General features: G+C 38.2%; 1 protein-coding gene across 2 annotated transcripts; it reads left to right on the forward strand.

Moving 5' to 3' along the window:
* The first annotated feature begins 4,186 nt into the window (after positions 1–4,186).
* Positions 4,187–13,098, forward strand: Taf9b (TATA-box binding protein associated factor 9b). 2 transcript variants are annotated; one of them, XM_013360154.4, is made up of 8 exons: positions 4,187–4,384; positions 5,015–5,096; positions 5,586–5,722; positions 5,798–5,932; positions 6,692–6,767; positions 9,390–9,470; positions 10,129–10,239; positions 11,161–13,098. In XM_013360154.4, exons 1-8 carry the CDS (start codon positions 4,334–4,336, stop codon positions 11,322–11,324), a joined length of 837 nt encoding a protein of 278 aa, XP_013215608.2. In that variant the 5' UTR covers positions 4,187–4,333; the 3' UTR covers positions 11,325–13,098. The 2 variants fall into 2 exon arrangements, with proteins under 2 accessions (XP_013215608.2, XP_013215609.2); XM_013360155.4 differs by lacking the exon at positions 10,129–10,239 and having other exon boundaries at positions 4,268–4,384.
* The last annotated feature ends 1,914 nt before the right edge of the window (positions 13,099–15,012 follow it).

Below are 15,012 nucleotides of genomic sequence, written 5' to 3' on the forward strand. Positions count from 1 at the left end.
GAAAATGTTAGACTATGAGAGCTATAACTTCATCAGTGGATTAATCCATTTGATGGATCAATAATTTGAATGCGCTGCTGGTTGTTTTAATTATTTTATTTTGTTTTAATTATTTTGTTTGGAGATGTTGTCTTGCCAAGTTGTTTAGGGCCTTGCTAAGTTGCTGAGGCATGGCTAGAGGAAGTAGGTCAGTGGAGGTATGCCCGTGTGGCCTATAGCTTGTTTCTAGTTCCTCAACTAGTTTTCTACTTGCCAGATGACAAGAGCTGACTAGCTCTTCCTCTATCTCACCCTTTGGGCCTAGAGCAATGGAGTCAGCCAATAATGGACTGAGTCTCTGAAACAATGAGTCCAAAGTTAAGCTTTTGTCCTCTAAGTTGTTCTTTTTAAAAAATATTTCTCTTTAGTTGTAGATGGACACAATGACTTTATTTTACTTATTTATTTTTATGTGGTGCTGAGGATCAAACCCAGTGCCCCCCACATTCTTACCAAGTATTTTGGTCACAGTGCTGAAAAGCTGGCTAACACAGTCCTTCTAACCATCAAAGCCAGAGGGCCTCAATGATAAACTCCAGGCATCTAAAGGGTATCCTAGAATCCAGGTGGGTCTCTCTTATAGAGTCAAATTTTTGTTTTTTTGTTGTGTTTGTTTGTTTGTGGCTAGTTACACAGTGTTATACTTGTTCTGTGGCATTTATTTACGTCAAACACAAATTTGTTTGACTATTCAAGAGGAAATCAAGGGCTATATGACTTGATTAATTCTACTAGTTTTTTAAATTATTATTATTGTAGATAATGGATTTAGACTAGCTTGTTGGACTTCCAGAGAAGAAATAGTGTCATATATGACATCTGCTAAGGTCAGAGACAAACTTAGAACCACTTTTTAGTTGTATTATTCTCACTGAGGGAACTGCAGTTCATAATGTTCATATGAAAAGGAAATCAGTTATTTCTCTTGAAAGTTCTCCCAAATAACTTGTGCTTGCTCCATTTCAAAGGGGTTCTGGGTATCATTCTCAGAAAAAAATGATTTACTGGATCAAAAGTAGGTGTAAATTGTTGGGAGCTGCTCTGGAAATATACATCCTTAAGTCCTGAACAATTATTGCACCCCACAATAACTTGGGCTTTACCTCCACTCGGATAATGAGGTGTGACTCCAGGCATAGGCATTACATGGTGGGGTTGAGGTTACACTCACCGTTCCTTGTTCCTTTGTAATCTTACCCCTTGCCCCCCCCCAATTTTTTTTTTTTTGGATAGAATGTTCTAAGAAACAGTATCCCCCAATAAAGCCAACTCCAGAACATGTGCTCCTTTTCTCTCCTCAGCCTCTCACCCCCTTGTGGGAGCCTGAAGTTGGGAGCCAGGGAAGCCATCCTGAAGCTCATAGAAAAAGGTATTCCATGTTTGCATGGTCTTTTGGTGTCACCCCAAATTCACAGGAATGACTTTGGTTCAGTTGCCCATGCTGGATGGGGGAAGCATTAAATATCTGAAAATCTCAAACAAATACTTCAAGTACACAGGATAAGCTGCTGTGTAGCAGAAAGCATAAGCTTGATGTCCCTATAAGAAGTTGTATCCTGGTAAAGTGCCAATTGTACTAGGACTATAAGTACCATTCAGTGCGATAGAAATAAGCTAATTTTGTGTCCCAGTACTGGATGCTTATATAGTTTTAAAATTTTTTAGTTGTAGATGGACATGGTAGTTTTATTTATTTATTTTTTATGTGATGACGAGGATCAAACTAAGTGCCTCACATATGCTAGGCAAGCACTCTAGCATTGAGCCACAATTCCAGCCCTGGATGCTTATAAGTTTACGTTGTCTTAACATCCACTTTAAATGCATGTTTAGTTTTCTCATGTCAGAGGTAGGGCTCAATTGTACTTGCAGATTACAGTTTCCAGTTCTATGCTATATTTCAATGGTTCAAGTCAAAGGACAGATATAAAAACTTAAAAGCATCTCTAAGACTGGGCTCCTCACTATCTTACTCATTCAGCTGTGAACTTACAATTATCCACACCTTTACCCTTTACCCATACCTTTACACTGCTACTTCCCCTGCTCTCTCTCTCTCCAGGCCTGTGCTCCCTAACCATGGTGAAACCATCTTATAGGTACCACCCACACAGATGGGACCCCTGCAAAAATCCCTTTTCCTCCCACATATGATTTAATTAGTCTTAAAATTAATCAGCAATAATTGGAACTGTTAAGGAATCCTGTTATGTTTAGATAACAGTATTTACATAACAGAAAAGTAAATAATACAACATCTGATGCTGAAAAATTACTTTCAAATAACAACATGAGTGCAATGACTTTTTATTATATTATGGGGTTTCCCACCTTGTATAGCTGTATTCCTGTTTGGCTGTCTAAATGTTGGTGACCCTAAGAGTTTAGTACAATTCAGTCAGTTGAAGAAGATATAAACTATTTGTAAATCATACAGACAAAAAACATAAACAGTTATGCCTTCTGAGAAAGCCAAATGGGTGGATGAAACAGGTGAGGGAGGATTTTTTTCCCTTTATTTTTAATTTTGTACCTTGTATATATAGTACCTATTTAAAAGGAATTGTTGGTCCCCCCCCCCCCCCAGAGGTCTGGCATGGTTAGAAGGCAGTAAAGTGCTCCCACTGGAAACAATGTATTGAGACACGTGGTTCTTGGGGGACCTGCTCAAAGTTCAAGATGGCTACCTGGTGGGCGGACGAGTCGGACGAGTCCGATGAGGTAAATTGCTCCCCCAAACTGAAGGGCCCACTAAACCCAGGAAATCAGAAGGAGAGAGGAAGACAGAAAGAGAGATGTTATTGCGGGGGGGCGGTTAAGGAAAACAATATTTTTTATTTATAAATAAGAGATCGCTCCGGTTGTATGAGGAATGTGGGGGGGGCCCTATTTTAGGGTCCCTTTCTGTAATCTTAGTAAGGCGGTTGTTTAAGACTTGTTACCATGATATATGTGGAGAAAGATGCAGAGAAACAGATGTGTAACTTGGGGAGGTCGCCACAACATGACTTACTGCTAAATTACATGTGGCTTGTGAGGGAAAGCAGCAACATGGCTACCTGCTCCTTTTCCGGTCTGAGGCGGTCATGGTGCCTTATCCTCCTGAAATGGAGGATGCTAGGGCATTGGTGGATACAGGAGTAAAATGGAGTTCTCTGAGCTATTCTAAGTCAGAAATGGTTAGCTGATGTTTGTCCTTTTAAAATAACTCGGGCTGGATGACTGCTTCTCAACAAATTCACAAGGGTTCTTCTAAGAATTGGGGGTGTGGAGGAGGTGAGCAATCAGGAAGGCAAGGAAGGTCCCTGTGTGGGTTTCCTTGGGGACAGAGCTACTCTGACCAAGAGATAAGTTTCTAGGGGCTTCAGTGAGATAAGTAGTTAAAGATTTTTTTTAGCTCTCACAAGCCTGTAATTCTAGCCACCCCAGAGGCGGAGGCAGGAGGATCCAAAGTTCAAGGTAAGCCTGAGCAACTTAGCAAGACTTTGATTCAAAATTAAAAAAAAAAAATTAAAATGGCTGGGGATGGAGCCCAGTAGTAAAGCACCCTTGGGTTACATCCCCAGTACCTTAAAAAAAAAAGGTTTTAGCTTTCCATCAATGTGCAACAAGAAATGACCAAAGTCCCACTGACCAAAGTCCTGGGTGTGGAGAACAGGTTATTGGATAGGGCTGCTAGACTTAGCAAACGAAAGGCCAGGGTACCAAATTAAATTGGTATGTCAGATCAACAGTAAATAATTGTGTACTATAAGTATGGCTCATGCAATATTTGGGGCATACTTATGCTAAAGTATATCCTAAGTGTATTGGTTGTCGAATGTAACTGAGTGTTCTGCTTGATCGGGCATTCCTAACAGTGAGGCAGGTGAGGGAAGGGCCTCTGCAGTAATTTTGGGATCTGGAAGGAGCCAGGTTGGTAGTGCAGGGTGTGAGGAAGGACCTCAGAGGGCAACCCACTCGGTGTGCTTTGCCAGTGGACAACGTTGGAAGCTTCTAGGCTCTTCTGTATTATTTAGCTCCCGGTAGGGAAGGGCTACCAGGGAAAGGCTTACCCTCCTCTTCCAAACCTCCGAGGCGGCCCCGACTTTTGGGGGCGCCGGCGCGCTGCGCGGATAGCCTCTGGGAGAGCCAGGTTTCCCATGGACCGCACAGGCCAGGAGTAGCAGCTGTGAAACAGCCACAGGCCCGCCAGCCTGCGCGGTAACCCCGCCTTCCGCCCCTACAGAGGTGGAGCCTGAGCGAGGAGTCCTCGAGCTGCCCTCTCTCCCCGGATGACGAGAGCCTGGATAACATGGAGTCGGGCAAGATGGCGCCTCCCAAGAACGCTCCTAGAGATGCCTTGGTAAGTGCGAAGGATGAGAGGCGAGGCGTGAAGCCTGGCGAGGCCCGTGAACTGTGAGGCAGACCCAGACTGAGGGCTAGGGGGTGGGCTCCCGCGCCTGCTTCAGCCCAGCTAAGGCAATCAGGTGGAGGGGGCAATGGGGGTTTGCCTTGGCCCCAGGGGCGCTCTCCTTCAGCTCCTGCGTAGCCCCTCCAAAGGGTCGTGGTTCAACCAAGTGCGCGGCCGGGCCGCCACGCTTTGTCTCCGGGGCCTCGGGCCGCCGCCGTCACCACCTCGCCTAGTCCTGTCGTCCCATCTATGAGCCCTTACTCTCAGCGTCCAGCGTTCTGATGCTAGCTTCCCCCACCGCTCCATCTGAAAATGACAACCAGCTGGAGCCACCCAACCTCTGCTGGAAAAGCCAACCCTGACCTTTTTCTTTTGTCAGCCCTGCCAAAAACAAAAAAGTTTTCAGCTAGAGCATATAACTGATCTGGTGTGATCACTGACACTTGGGAAGACAAGGAGAAGTAGGAGTCTGGAGCCCAGAGAATGGGAACATTGTCTCATAAATATAAACAACTACCTTCAGTTCAGCCTTGATTTCCAATACCTAGATTTTGCATCTGGCATTTTTATTTGAATCCACAGGTGATGGCACAGATCTTGAAGGATATGGGAATCACAGAGTATGAACCAAGAGTTATAAATCAAATGCTGGAATTTGCTTTCCGTAAGTTAAAACCAAAAACTTGCCAAATATGTGAATTTGAAAAATAAATCACTTTATTATAAGAATATTTTCAACCAACTTATATTGAGTTATTAATATAAAAATAACTAAAATGCTGGGTGTGTTGGCACACGACTGTAATCCCAGATACTTGTCAGGCTGAAACAGGAGGATCACAGCCTCAGCAACTTAGCCAGACCCTGTCTCAAAATAAAAAGGGATGGGAATGTACCTCAGTGATAGAGCCATTTGTGAAGCCCTGGGTTCACTCAATACTGCAAATAAGTAAATAAATCAATCATTAAAATGGAGCTCAAGCTAGGGGTAGTAGTATTTACATTGTAATATCTGTTTAAAAATTTATCCTATGTGTAGAACAATTAGCCATTAAAATCTAAATTCATAAACTTTCCAGAAATTAGTGGGAACTAAGACAAGTTGCCATTAAGCTGTCTTCATGTACTTAAGAAAAAAATTTTGTTTTTAAAGGATATGTGACTACAATTCTGGATGATGCAAAAATTTATTCAAGCCATGCTAAGAAACCTAATGTTGATGCAGATGATGTGAGACTGGCAATCCAGTGTCGTGCAGACCAATCATTTACCTCTCCTCCCCCAAGAGATGTGAGCAAATGTTTATTTCAAGTTATTTTTACTTAGGTTTTAAGTTGTAGTTCTAATGAAGATTTTTTTCTTTAGTTTTTGCTGGATATTGCAAGACAGAAAAATCAAACACCTTTGCCACTGATTAAGCCATATTCAGGACCTAGGTTGCCACCTGATAGATACTGCTTAACAGCTCCAAACTACAGACTGAAGTCCTTAATTAAAAAGGTAAGAACTTTTAGTCAACTTTGCTTTTTAACAAGGTGGGATACAGGGGGGTGGGGATGTTGCTCAGTGGCAGAGCACTTGTCCAGCAGGAGTGAGCCCCTGGAAAGTGGAATATGATAGGAGAATTTGAAAAAAGCAAATTCGTATAGGTAACACAGCTAATTAAAGGTTAAGATAATTTACTATTATCTTAAAACACTTAGAGCTAGAAGGAAATTTAGTGTTCATCTAATCCAGTAGACATTTTTTATATCAGGAAACTGTGCCTAGACTTATTTATGGAATCAGTTTCAAAGCTAGGAATGATTACCAGGTCTCATAACTACTTATCTTTACACTATACCATAGTTTTTTAGTGAGGTCTAATAACAGAGTAAATGTTGTACTATCATAAATTAGGCCTGCTTTCTGAAATATGACCTAAGGCTGTCCCACTACTGAAATTAGTTCTCTACACATTTGGCTGCCTTTGTTTCTGAAATTTTGCTATAAGAGAATTTTATTTCTTTTGGGGTTAAGACATTGACTAGTGAAGATTAAAAATCACAAGGAAGTTAGCTGTTATCCCCATTCAGATAAGACTCTAAGCACTACAGAGAATTAAGAGAGTCATAATTATGTTTACATAGATATAGAATAAGACATTCTTGTCATGGATTATCCACTAATAATTCACATAATTGTAGTTTCACTCTTGGTTAAGTCTCCATATCAAATCTTAACAACATTGAAACTAACTTGTGTTTAAATCCCCTCTAGGGGTCAAACCAAGGAAGGCTAGTTCCACGGTTAAGTGTTGGTACTGTTTGTAGCAGACCTACTACTCCTACTATAGGTGAGTAAAAGGGGAAATGGCTTTTCTGGCTTGTAAAGTGCCTTAGCACTTGGTTTTGAACTGTAATCCAAGTAAAAATGTGACTCAAAATTCCCATGTGTATGTTGCCATTCATAATTGTACTCATCTTCTGACAAACCTATAAACATACTTTACTTCATTTAAAAATGAGAAAGCCACAAGGTTTGTCTGATCCCATAAGAGTATAAAATCCCATGTGTATAAAATTGGACATTGCCCAACACTGTTGTTGGTATAAACTATGATACCAGAAACAGGAGTTTACTCTTATGCTGTGGTATTTCCATTTCCTATACAAATACAAATGTACTGATTATCCTTTATTGGTTGTCCTATAGTGGTACTCAGTGAGAGCTCCATCAATCTGTGTGCCCTATATTCTTTTTGGTAGATTTCCATCATACTTTGAACATTTCTTTCTAACACAAGATGTTCAAAGCCCATCTTATAGTTTGCTGTCAGATCTAGAATCAGCTACTTTCCCAAAGAGACTTGGTTCCTTTTAGTGAAGAATGGTATTTGTAAATCATTATTTAATTTTTTAATGTCATCATTATTTAGATGAGGAAAACAAATAACATAATTAGGTTCTCATGTTTTTGTTTTCAAATATCCTAATTATTTAAGTATTTTCAGAAAAATCTCCTTTCCCAGTTTCATGGTTCTCATTGCTTATAACTTGTGCCCTATAGTTATCATATAATTCTAGTGTAAGCAATTTGATTTTTGAGGTATGAACCATCTCTTGTTCTCAAGACAAATACACATTTCAGCATTTTAAAACCAGTCTGGTATAGAATCAGGTGTACACTTCTGAATACCTACATATGACCTTTGTGGTAGAAATTTGCATGTATCAACTTCTTATTTATGGATACACATGTATTTATTTTTAATTGTTTTGATGGGGAGTCCTCTAACTCCTGGGCTCATGGCATCCCCCTGATTCTGCCTCCTAAGTAGCTGGTACTACAGGTGCATACTACTTCACTTGACAATACTAATATTTTTATCTTGATACCAGGGATTGAACTCGGAACACTGAGCCACACCCCCAGCCCTTTTTTATTTTGAGACATTGTTTTGCTGAGTTGCATAGGACCTCACTAACTTGCTGAGGCTGAATTTGAACTTGCAATCCTCCTGCCTCAGCCTCCCAAGCCACTGGGATTATAGGCATGCACCACCACACCCAGCAACAATACTAATATTTTAAACCCCTAGAATGTGGTAATCAATTACATGTCATGCAAGGTAACCAACTTCAGGTCTCAATTGTAGTCTTGATTCCTAGTCATTTCTTGTACTGCTTTATTTTTTTTCCCAGATCTGTAGTGAGGGTGCTATTCAAACTGTTATTAAAGATGCATGTTTTAATCTTAAAAATTATTTGCATAAACATTAAGGCTTATACATCTATTCAGTTCTAAAGCCTAAATTTCAATTCCTTAAGATAATCACCAGGAAAACATCAACCAACTATAAATTTTTTCTTGACAAAATATACTACTTCATTAAGCTTCACCAAATTCTCTGGACTACTTAATATGAGAAAATTTGCCTAAAAATGGAGCTATATCAGTTAGATCTCACTTTCTGTTTGGGAAAGAAATCACTGGAACCCAGATTTCTGGATACCTTTGGACTTTTTTCTCCTATTTACACATTCTTCCTCTTTGTCCCTAGAGATGATGCTAGTTATACTTTCTTAAGCAGCTCTCACCCTGGGTAGACGGCTGGTCACAGAGGGATATATGGGAAGCCTGCATCACCAAAGGAAAACCTTAGAAACAGACACACTTCCACAAATTTATTTTTTGAGAGGGCATTGTCCACATAGATATTAAATCTTGTGAGGCTGGAGTTGGAGCTCAGTGGTAGAGCACTTGCCTCACAAGTGTGAGGCACTGGGTTCGATACCAGCACCACATAAAAACAAAGTCACTGAATTCATACACAACTAAAAAAATACTTAAAATATTAAATATTGCAAAACCATTCATTAAGCAGACATTTGTTGAATACCTATTAGGAAAAAGGCACAAGAACCACATGCTCACCAGGATAAAAAATGTTAGCCAAGACTTCTATGCTAGTGAATGAAATAAGATACTAATATGACTCCTATGACACATTAGGGACATTACAGAGGCAAAAGGTAAAACTTCTTGCCCACCTGGGGACCCAAGGCATGTATTTAATCAACTTCTTTTTATTAAGTGCATGTTGATTTACCTTCATGGGCAAGTAGACATCTAATTCTCAGCAAGTGAGGTATTAAAATTCACACCTAGGATTGGGGTTGTGGCTCAGTGGTAGAGTGCTTTCCTAGCACATGTGAGGCACTAGGTTAGATTCACAGCACCACATATAAATAAATAAAATAAAGATCTATCAACAATATACATATAAAAATAAATAACACCTAAAGTAATTTATACAGGAAATTTGAGTCTTCATTCTGGTAAGCTCTACTTCATGGCTTCATGTAGCTAAAATTTAGTATTTACTGTATACTAGATACTGTTTGCAGAGTTTTACATGGATTATCTTACTTCTCAGAATTTTATGAATTTAAATACAGTTCTCTCCATTTTACAGATGAGAAAACAGAGGTGCAGAAGAACTTGCCCAAGGAAAACCAGCTTGTAGGTGATAGAGCTTGGATTCAATCTCAAGCAGGTAGGCTCCATAACTTGAGTTTTTCTTTTCTTTGTTGGGGATGGGGTAGAGTACTGAGGACTTAACCCAGGGGTACTTTTACCACTGAGCCACATCCCCAGTCCTATTTATTTATAGACAGGATCTAAGTTGCTGAAGCTGGCCTCAAACTTGGCAATTCTCCTATCTCAGCCTCCTATGCTGCTGGGATTATAGGCTTGTGCCAGCACGCCCAGCTCCAGAGCTCTACATTCTTTACTACTATACTATTCTGAATTTGGAGTTGTGAGCTATACTCCAAGTCCAATTTTATAGCATCTGTACAAGTTTGTAAGCTTTTTAAAAATTACTTTGCTTTTATCCCAGCAACTTGGGAGACTGGGACAGAAGTATCACAAAGTTCAAGGCCAGTCTGGGCAACTTATGGAGACTCTTTCTTAAAATTAAAAAAAATAAAAGGGCTGGGGCTGTTGTAGCTCAGTGTTCAAGCATCCATGGGTCCAATTCCCAGAACCACAATTTTTTTCAAATAAAAATCACTTTTCTCTTGTTTTTAATGATACCTTCTCACTTTACCCTAGTTCTCTGTGCTTTAAAGGTAGTCTAAGTTAAGGAGTATAGAATATTTGTCTGAAAAATAACTCATCTAACTAACAAGATCTGTTGATTGTAACTACAGCAACCCCACAAACAGTGTCTGTCCCAAATAAAGTTGCAACTCCAGTGTCAGTGACAAGCCAAAGATTTACGGTGCAGATTCCACCTTCTCAGTCCACTCCTGTCAAACCAGGTAACACGATTGGGTGGGGGTCAGAATTCATGAATAATTGCAATTAAAGAACAGTTTGTGTTCCTGTGGCAAGAAATAAACTGATATAATATCAACAGGAAGTTGGCAGTAATGCTGTAAATCAGCATTCTTCAGAGATGGTGTATGAATCCTCTAAAATTGAATGAAGTTTTCCCTGTGTATACATTTTCAGGGGGAGGGGAGAGTATTCCACATGCTTATCAGAATCTCAAAAGAATACAATGAAGTAAAAACCGTCAGCATCCACAAATCTAAGGCATCCTCAGGGACAAGCATTTATAGTAAAAGCTCAAAATGATAAAACTTAGTAATGAGTATGTGTGTGATCCAGAATGCAAATATAAATTCAAATGAAAATTGTTTTACTCGCTTCATAAAATATAGATTGTTTGGAATAATATAATTCTGATATAGCATAGTTTACTAATATGTATGTTGAGATTTCACATCCTTTGAACCCTATCTACATACAATAAACAACTTATATAAAATATTGGCCTGTAAGAGAAGCATGTTTCCTTGCCTTAAACATAGGCCTGTACTATTTTTCATGACCAATTCAATGTACTAATTGAAATTTAATGTAGTAAAAATAAAACATTTTTAACTTTGCATTTAGATACATTTTAGTAGATTTAATCTTTATGTATACACAGATCAAAACCTCACATTGTACCCTTATCACATACTATTTACCAATGAAAAATAAAATATTTTAAAAATTTAATTCAACTCAAAATGCAGTATAAATTACCTGTTTCTTCTGTGATGTAGTTGCACTCCATGCTACTGAAATTTCTATTAGAATTACATTCAGCTTTGTTGTGTACTTTTGACTGTATATTTTGGATTCTGGGTAATTCATGGTTTGTGGGGGGGGGGTTTCTTCTTTGTTTACAGTTCCTGCAACAACTGCAGTTCAAAATGTTCTGATTAATCCTTCAATGATTGGGCCCAAAAATATTCTTATTACCACCAACATGGTTTCATCACAGAACACAGGCAATGAATCAATCCCAATGAAGAGGAAACATGAAGATGATGATGACAATGATACTATGTAAAGGGTAGAGTCTAGTCTACATCCATTTAAGACGTGTGTAGTTGGTTTTCAGCTGATATACTGTACTAGAACATTGTAGATCTTAACTTTTTCTTAGAAAACTTAAATGTAGCTGCAGTATTTTTCACATTAATTCAAACTGTTAGATTTCTTTAAGAGTACAAATGTTTTTCAATTAGGCTTAAAGTACAAAAGTACTTGTTTTTTAATAGTTCCATTAATGCTTAGTCCTACCACAGCAATTCTATTTTTGGAAGCAGTTTTCTGCTATTATTGACAGCAGCACTTACATTTCAGTTTCTATAGCCTGGTCAGTGGACTAATCTATTAATGTCTAACTTGCATTTAAAGTTCTACTTTGTTTTATAAGATAAAATAGTCACTTTAATTGTCACTAACTTTTTTGACCAAGTCTATTTAGAATACATTTTTGGAAAGAAGAATGTATTTAAGGTTTTTCTTGGTTTTCCCTAACTTCCCATCCCAACTCCCTCTCTAGATCCCCCACAGGCTTAGGTTCATCCCCATTACTCTTAAATGTAAAAGGTCATAACTGGAATTTTCAAAATATCATTCCTGATAATACAGGTCATTTTCATGTTTTTAAAATATGCTCGATGTTCTATGGTTCACTTGAACCTGCAGTTTTGCAGTTGCTCTTTTTCACTCCATACTAGAAAAACTAGGTTTTATCCCTTGCCTTTCATATCTTTGGAGCTTTAGTCTGCTTGAAAGGTAGTTGGGGGGTCATTGACATTCAGTCATATTCCAAGTTGATAACTCTACCATATTTCACATTTTAAAATTTAAAAGAGATGATATAGCTTAAAATCTGCCTTGAGAAGTAATTTACACTGGACCTAGATGAACCACTGAAGAGCAAGTGTTTTATTCATACCACATACATATATGTTTTGGTCACTACTGCTTGAGTCCTCCTATTGGTATAATTCAGATCATTTTTATAGCTTGTTGCTAAGGATTTCACACATGAGATGGGATCAGACTTGAAAGTAGAATATAATGGTTCTCCTCCTTTTCTGTTAAGGCCAAGGAAAACAAATTAGTGTCATGTGACTTGCATTTAGGTGCACTGTGTACAGGTTTCCCAGTAATATTGCTAAACACTTCCCCGTATTTTCCATTTATACACATAAAAGTCTTACTGGGAAAGATCACAAAGCTTTTGAGAATAAAAACAGACCTGTTTGGTTTCAGTTTGACATTATTGACATGGAAATATTTAGGCAGAATTTTCTGAAATAAATCTTCATATCATAATCTAAGCATTTGTAGCCAAGGATCCTCAAAACTTAATCGTAAGTTTCATCTTAGGATGGTGCTTGATACATCTAAGAAATAGTCCAGAAACAGGGAAGAAATGTCTTATCAGTTTGAATGTTTAGGCATATCAGAGAAAGGTGATATAAAAACTTACAAAAATGGATCTGATCAACATCATAGGAGAGAAATTTTCATTATATAGCATGGATATCATTACTTGAATGTTCTCAGGGAGGCAGCATGTCGGAAGGCCCATGTTCTAGTCCTGGCTCCATCATTTACCAACTGTGTGACCTTACTTCACCTCTGAGCCTTGTTCTCATTAGTAATAGAAAATAACACCTACCCTGCCTACCTCACAGGGATGTTGTGAGGGTTTAATTGGTGTATGTGAAAATTCTTTCAAAATTGTAAAATGCTATATATCTATAAGGAATTATTATTAATGTATTTGTCCCGAGGTTATTAATAAAAATTTTAGCTTAAAGCAATCTTCCATTTCTGACTGAAGGCATTCAAAGAAAACGAGTAAGGCTAATTTTGAGGGTCAAAAACTAACGTTTATTTAAAGGATGAATTATTATATTCAGGAAATTGCTAGCTTTTGACTTTTCATAATAAAGCAAAATGAAAATGAAAATGTTAAGAATATAGGTTTAAAACTCAACCTGGCACAGGGGCACACATCTATAATCCCATTGACTTGGGAGGCTGAGGCTGGAGGATCGCAAGTTTGAGATCAGCCTAAAACTTAGGCCCTAAGCAACTAAATAAGACCCTGTCTCAAAATAAAAAATAAAAAGGGCTAGGAATGAAAGTCAGTCAAGACTGTATCCGTGGGTTCAGTCTCTAGTACAAAAAATATATATTTAAAAAATTAACATGCTGGGGCTTTAGGGGTAATCTATACATATAATTGAGGTTACATCCTGAGTGTTCATTCACTTAACAGGTCACCCACCATTCATATTTTATATATGTACATACACACATGGATATGCTCTTCAAATGCATTAAGTAGCTGTGAACTGAACAAATTAGTTTTAAAGCCAGTAAGGAACTAAGGTAGGATACTATCTCCTTTCTTTGTACCCTTTTTGTTCACATGCAAACCCCTGTGCTAGAGGGAAATTTGGGACATGAGAAGGAAAGCAGGAAACACTGAGCTAAAGAATATATTTCAATTCCTCATTTATAACATGTTTCCCCCCCATATGAAGACATACATATGTGTTGTTAAATAGTGAATTTCATTTGGGCTGGGGTTGTGGCTCAGTGGCAGAGCACTTGCCCTGCACATGTGAGGCACTGGGTTCAATCCTCAGCACCTTGTAAAAATAAAGATATTAAGTCACGTATAACTAAAAAAAAAGAAATTTAAAAGTGAATTTAGTGGGCTGGGGCTCTAGCTCAGTGGCAGAGCACTTGCCTAGCATGTGCTTGGTCTGGGTTCGATCCTCAGCACCACTTAAAAATAAATAAATAAAGATACTGAGTTCAACTACAACTAAAAAATTTTAAAAAAATTAATATATAAAAATAATTTTAAAAAAAGTGAATTTAGCACTTAAAGCCTATATCTTTGCAATTATTTTCGTCAGTAGTGCATAATTTTATATTAAAACAGAAAGCATATTCTCATACTATTCTACTTCATACGCTCATAAGTTGTACATTATCCACTATCTTGACTAAGTTATGAATTCCTTCAGGACATAAATGCTAGCTCACATTTCCCTCTACCATAAGCTAAGCTTGTAGCAGGTACACAGATACTTAAAACTGGAGTTTCCTCAGTCTGGATTAAAAACAATCAATGAGGGATGATCTGAAAGTAGATTCTAATAGGAAGTACTTAAGAGATTATCAGGGATTGGATAGATGGATGATGCTGGCAATCACAGTCTAGATCTTGGGCCTATGGGTGTTTATTGTATATTTCATTCCATTTCTCTGTGTACTTGAAATAATAAAATATTGGAGAAAAGATAATCAGTAGGAAATAACAGTGATCAGTTTGCTAAAGTTCTAGCCCAGCTGTAATATTAATTTGCTAGACCTGTGGGTGGTATCTTTACGTCTCATCTACAAATACAGGACTAGAATTCCTGAGCTCAAACCAGAGGGCACCCCAAGTACAACAACACAGCAACAGCTATATAGCAAACCTAGAGGGTAACCAGTACAAACTGGAGTAAAAACACCAAGAACTTCAGCAGGATGTCTCCAGTAAAAATTACGATTATCTGTATGTTTGAAACATTAATACTTCCAGCAGATTTGGGAATGAATCAGTGATACGGATACATAGGAAAAGAAAAAAAATAAAGACATTAACTTCCAAGACAATAAAAATTACATAAGTATGGGGCTGGGGCTCTGTGCTGGAGCGCTCGCCTAGCACA

Source organism: Ictidomys tridecemlineatus, chromosome X (genome assembly GCF_052094955.1).
Source record: "Ictidomys tridecemlineatus isolate mIctTri1 chromosome X, mIctTri1.hap1, whole genome shotgun sequence".
Lineage (NCBI taxonomy): Eukaryota > Metazoa > Chordata > Mammalia > Rodentia > Sciuridae > Ictidomys > Ictidomys tridecemlineatus.

What these genes read in the sequence shown, in the direction of transcription:
- Taf9b (XM_013360154.4), top strand. Translation starts at nt 4,334, where the DNA reads ATGGAGTCGGGCAAGATGGCGCCTCCCAAGAACGCTCCTAGAGATGCC. An exon ending in AATGCTGGAATTTGCTTTCC is followed by an intron (nt 5,097 to 5,585) that starts GTAAGTTAAAAC and finishes TTGTTTTTAAAG; the next exon opens with GATATGTGACTACAATTCTG. An exon ending in CCTCTCCTCCCCCAAGAGAT is followed by an intron (nt 5,723 to 5,797) that starts GTGAGCAAATGT and finishes TTTTTTCTTTAG; the next exon opens with TTTTTGCTGGATATTGCAAG.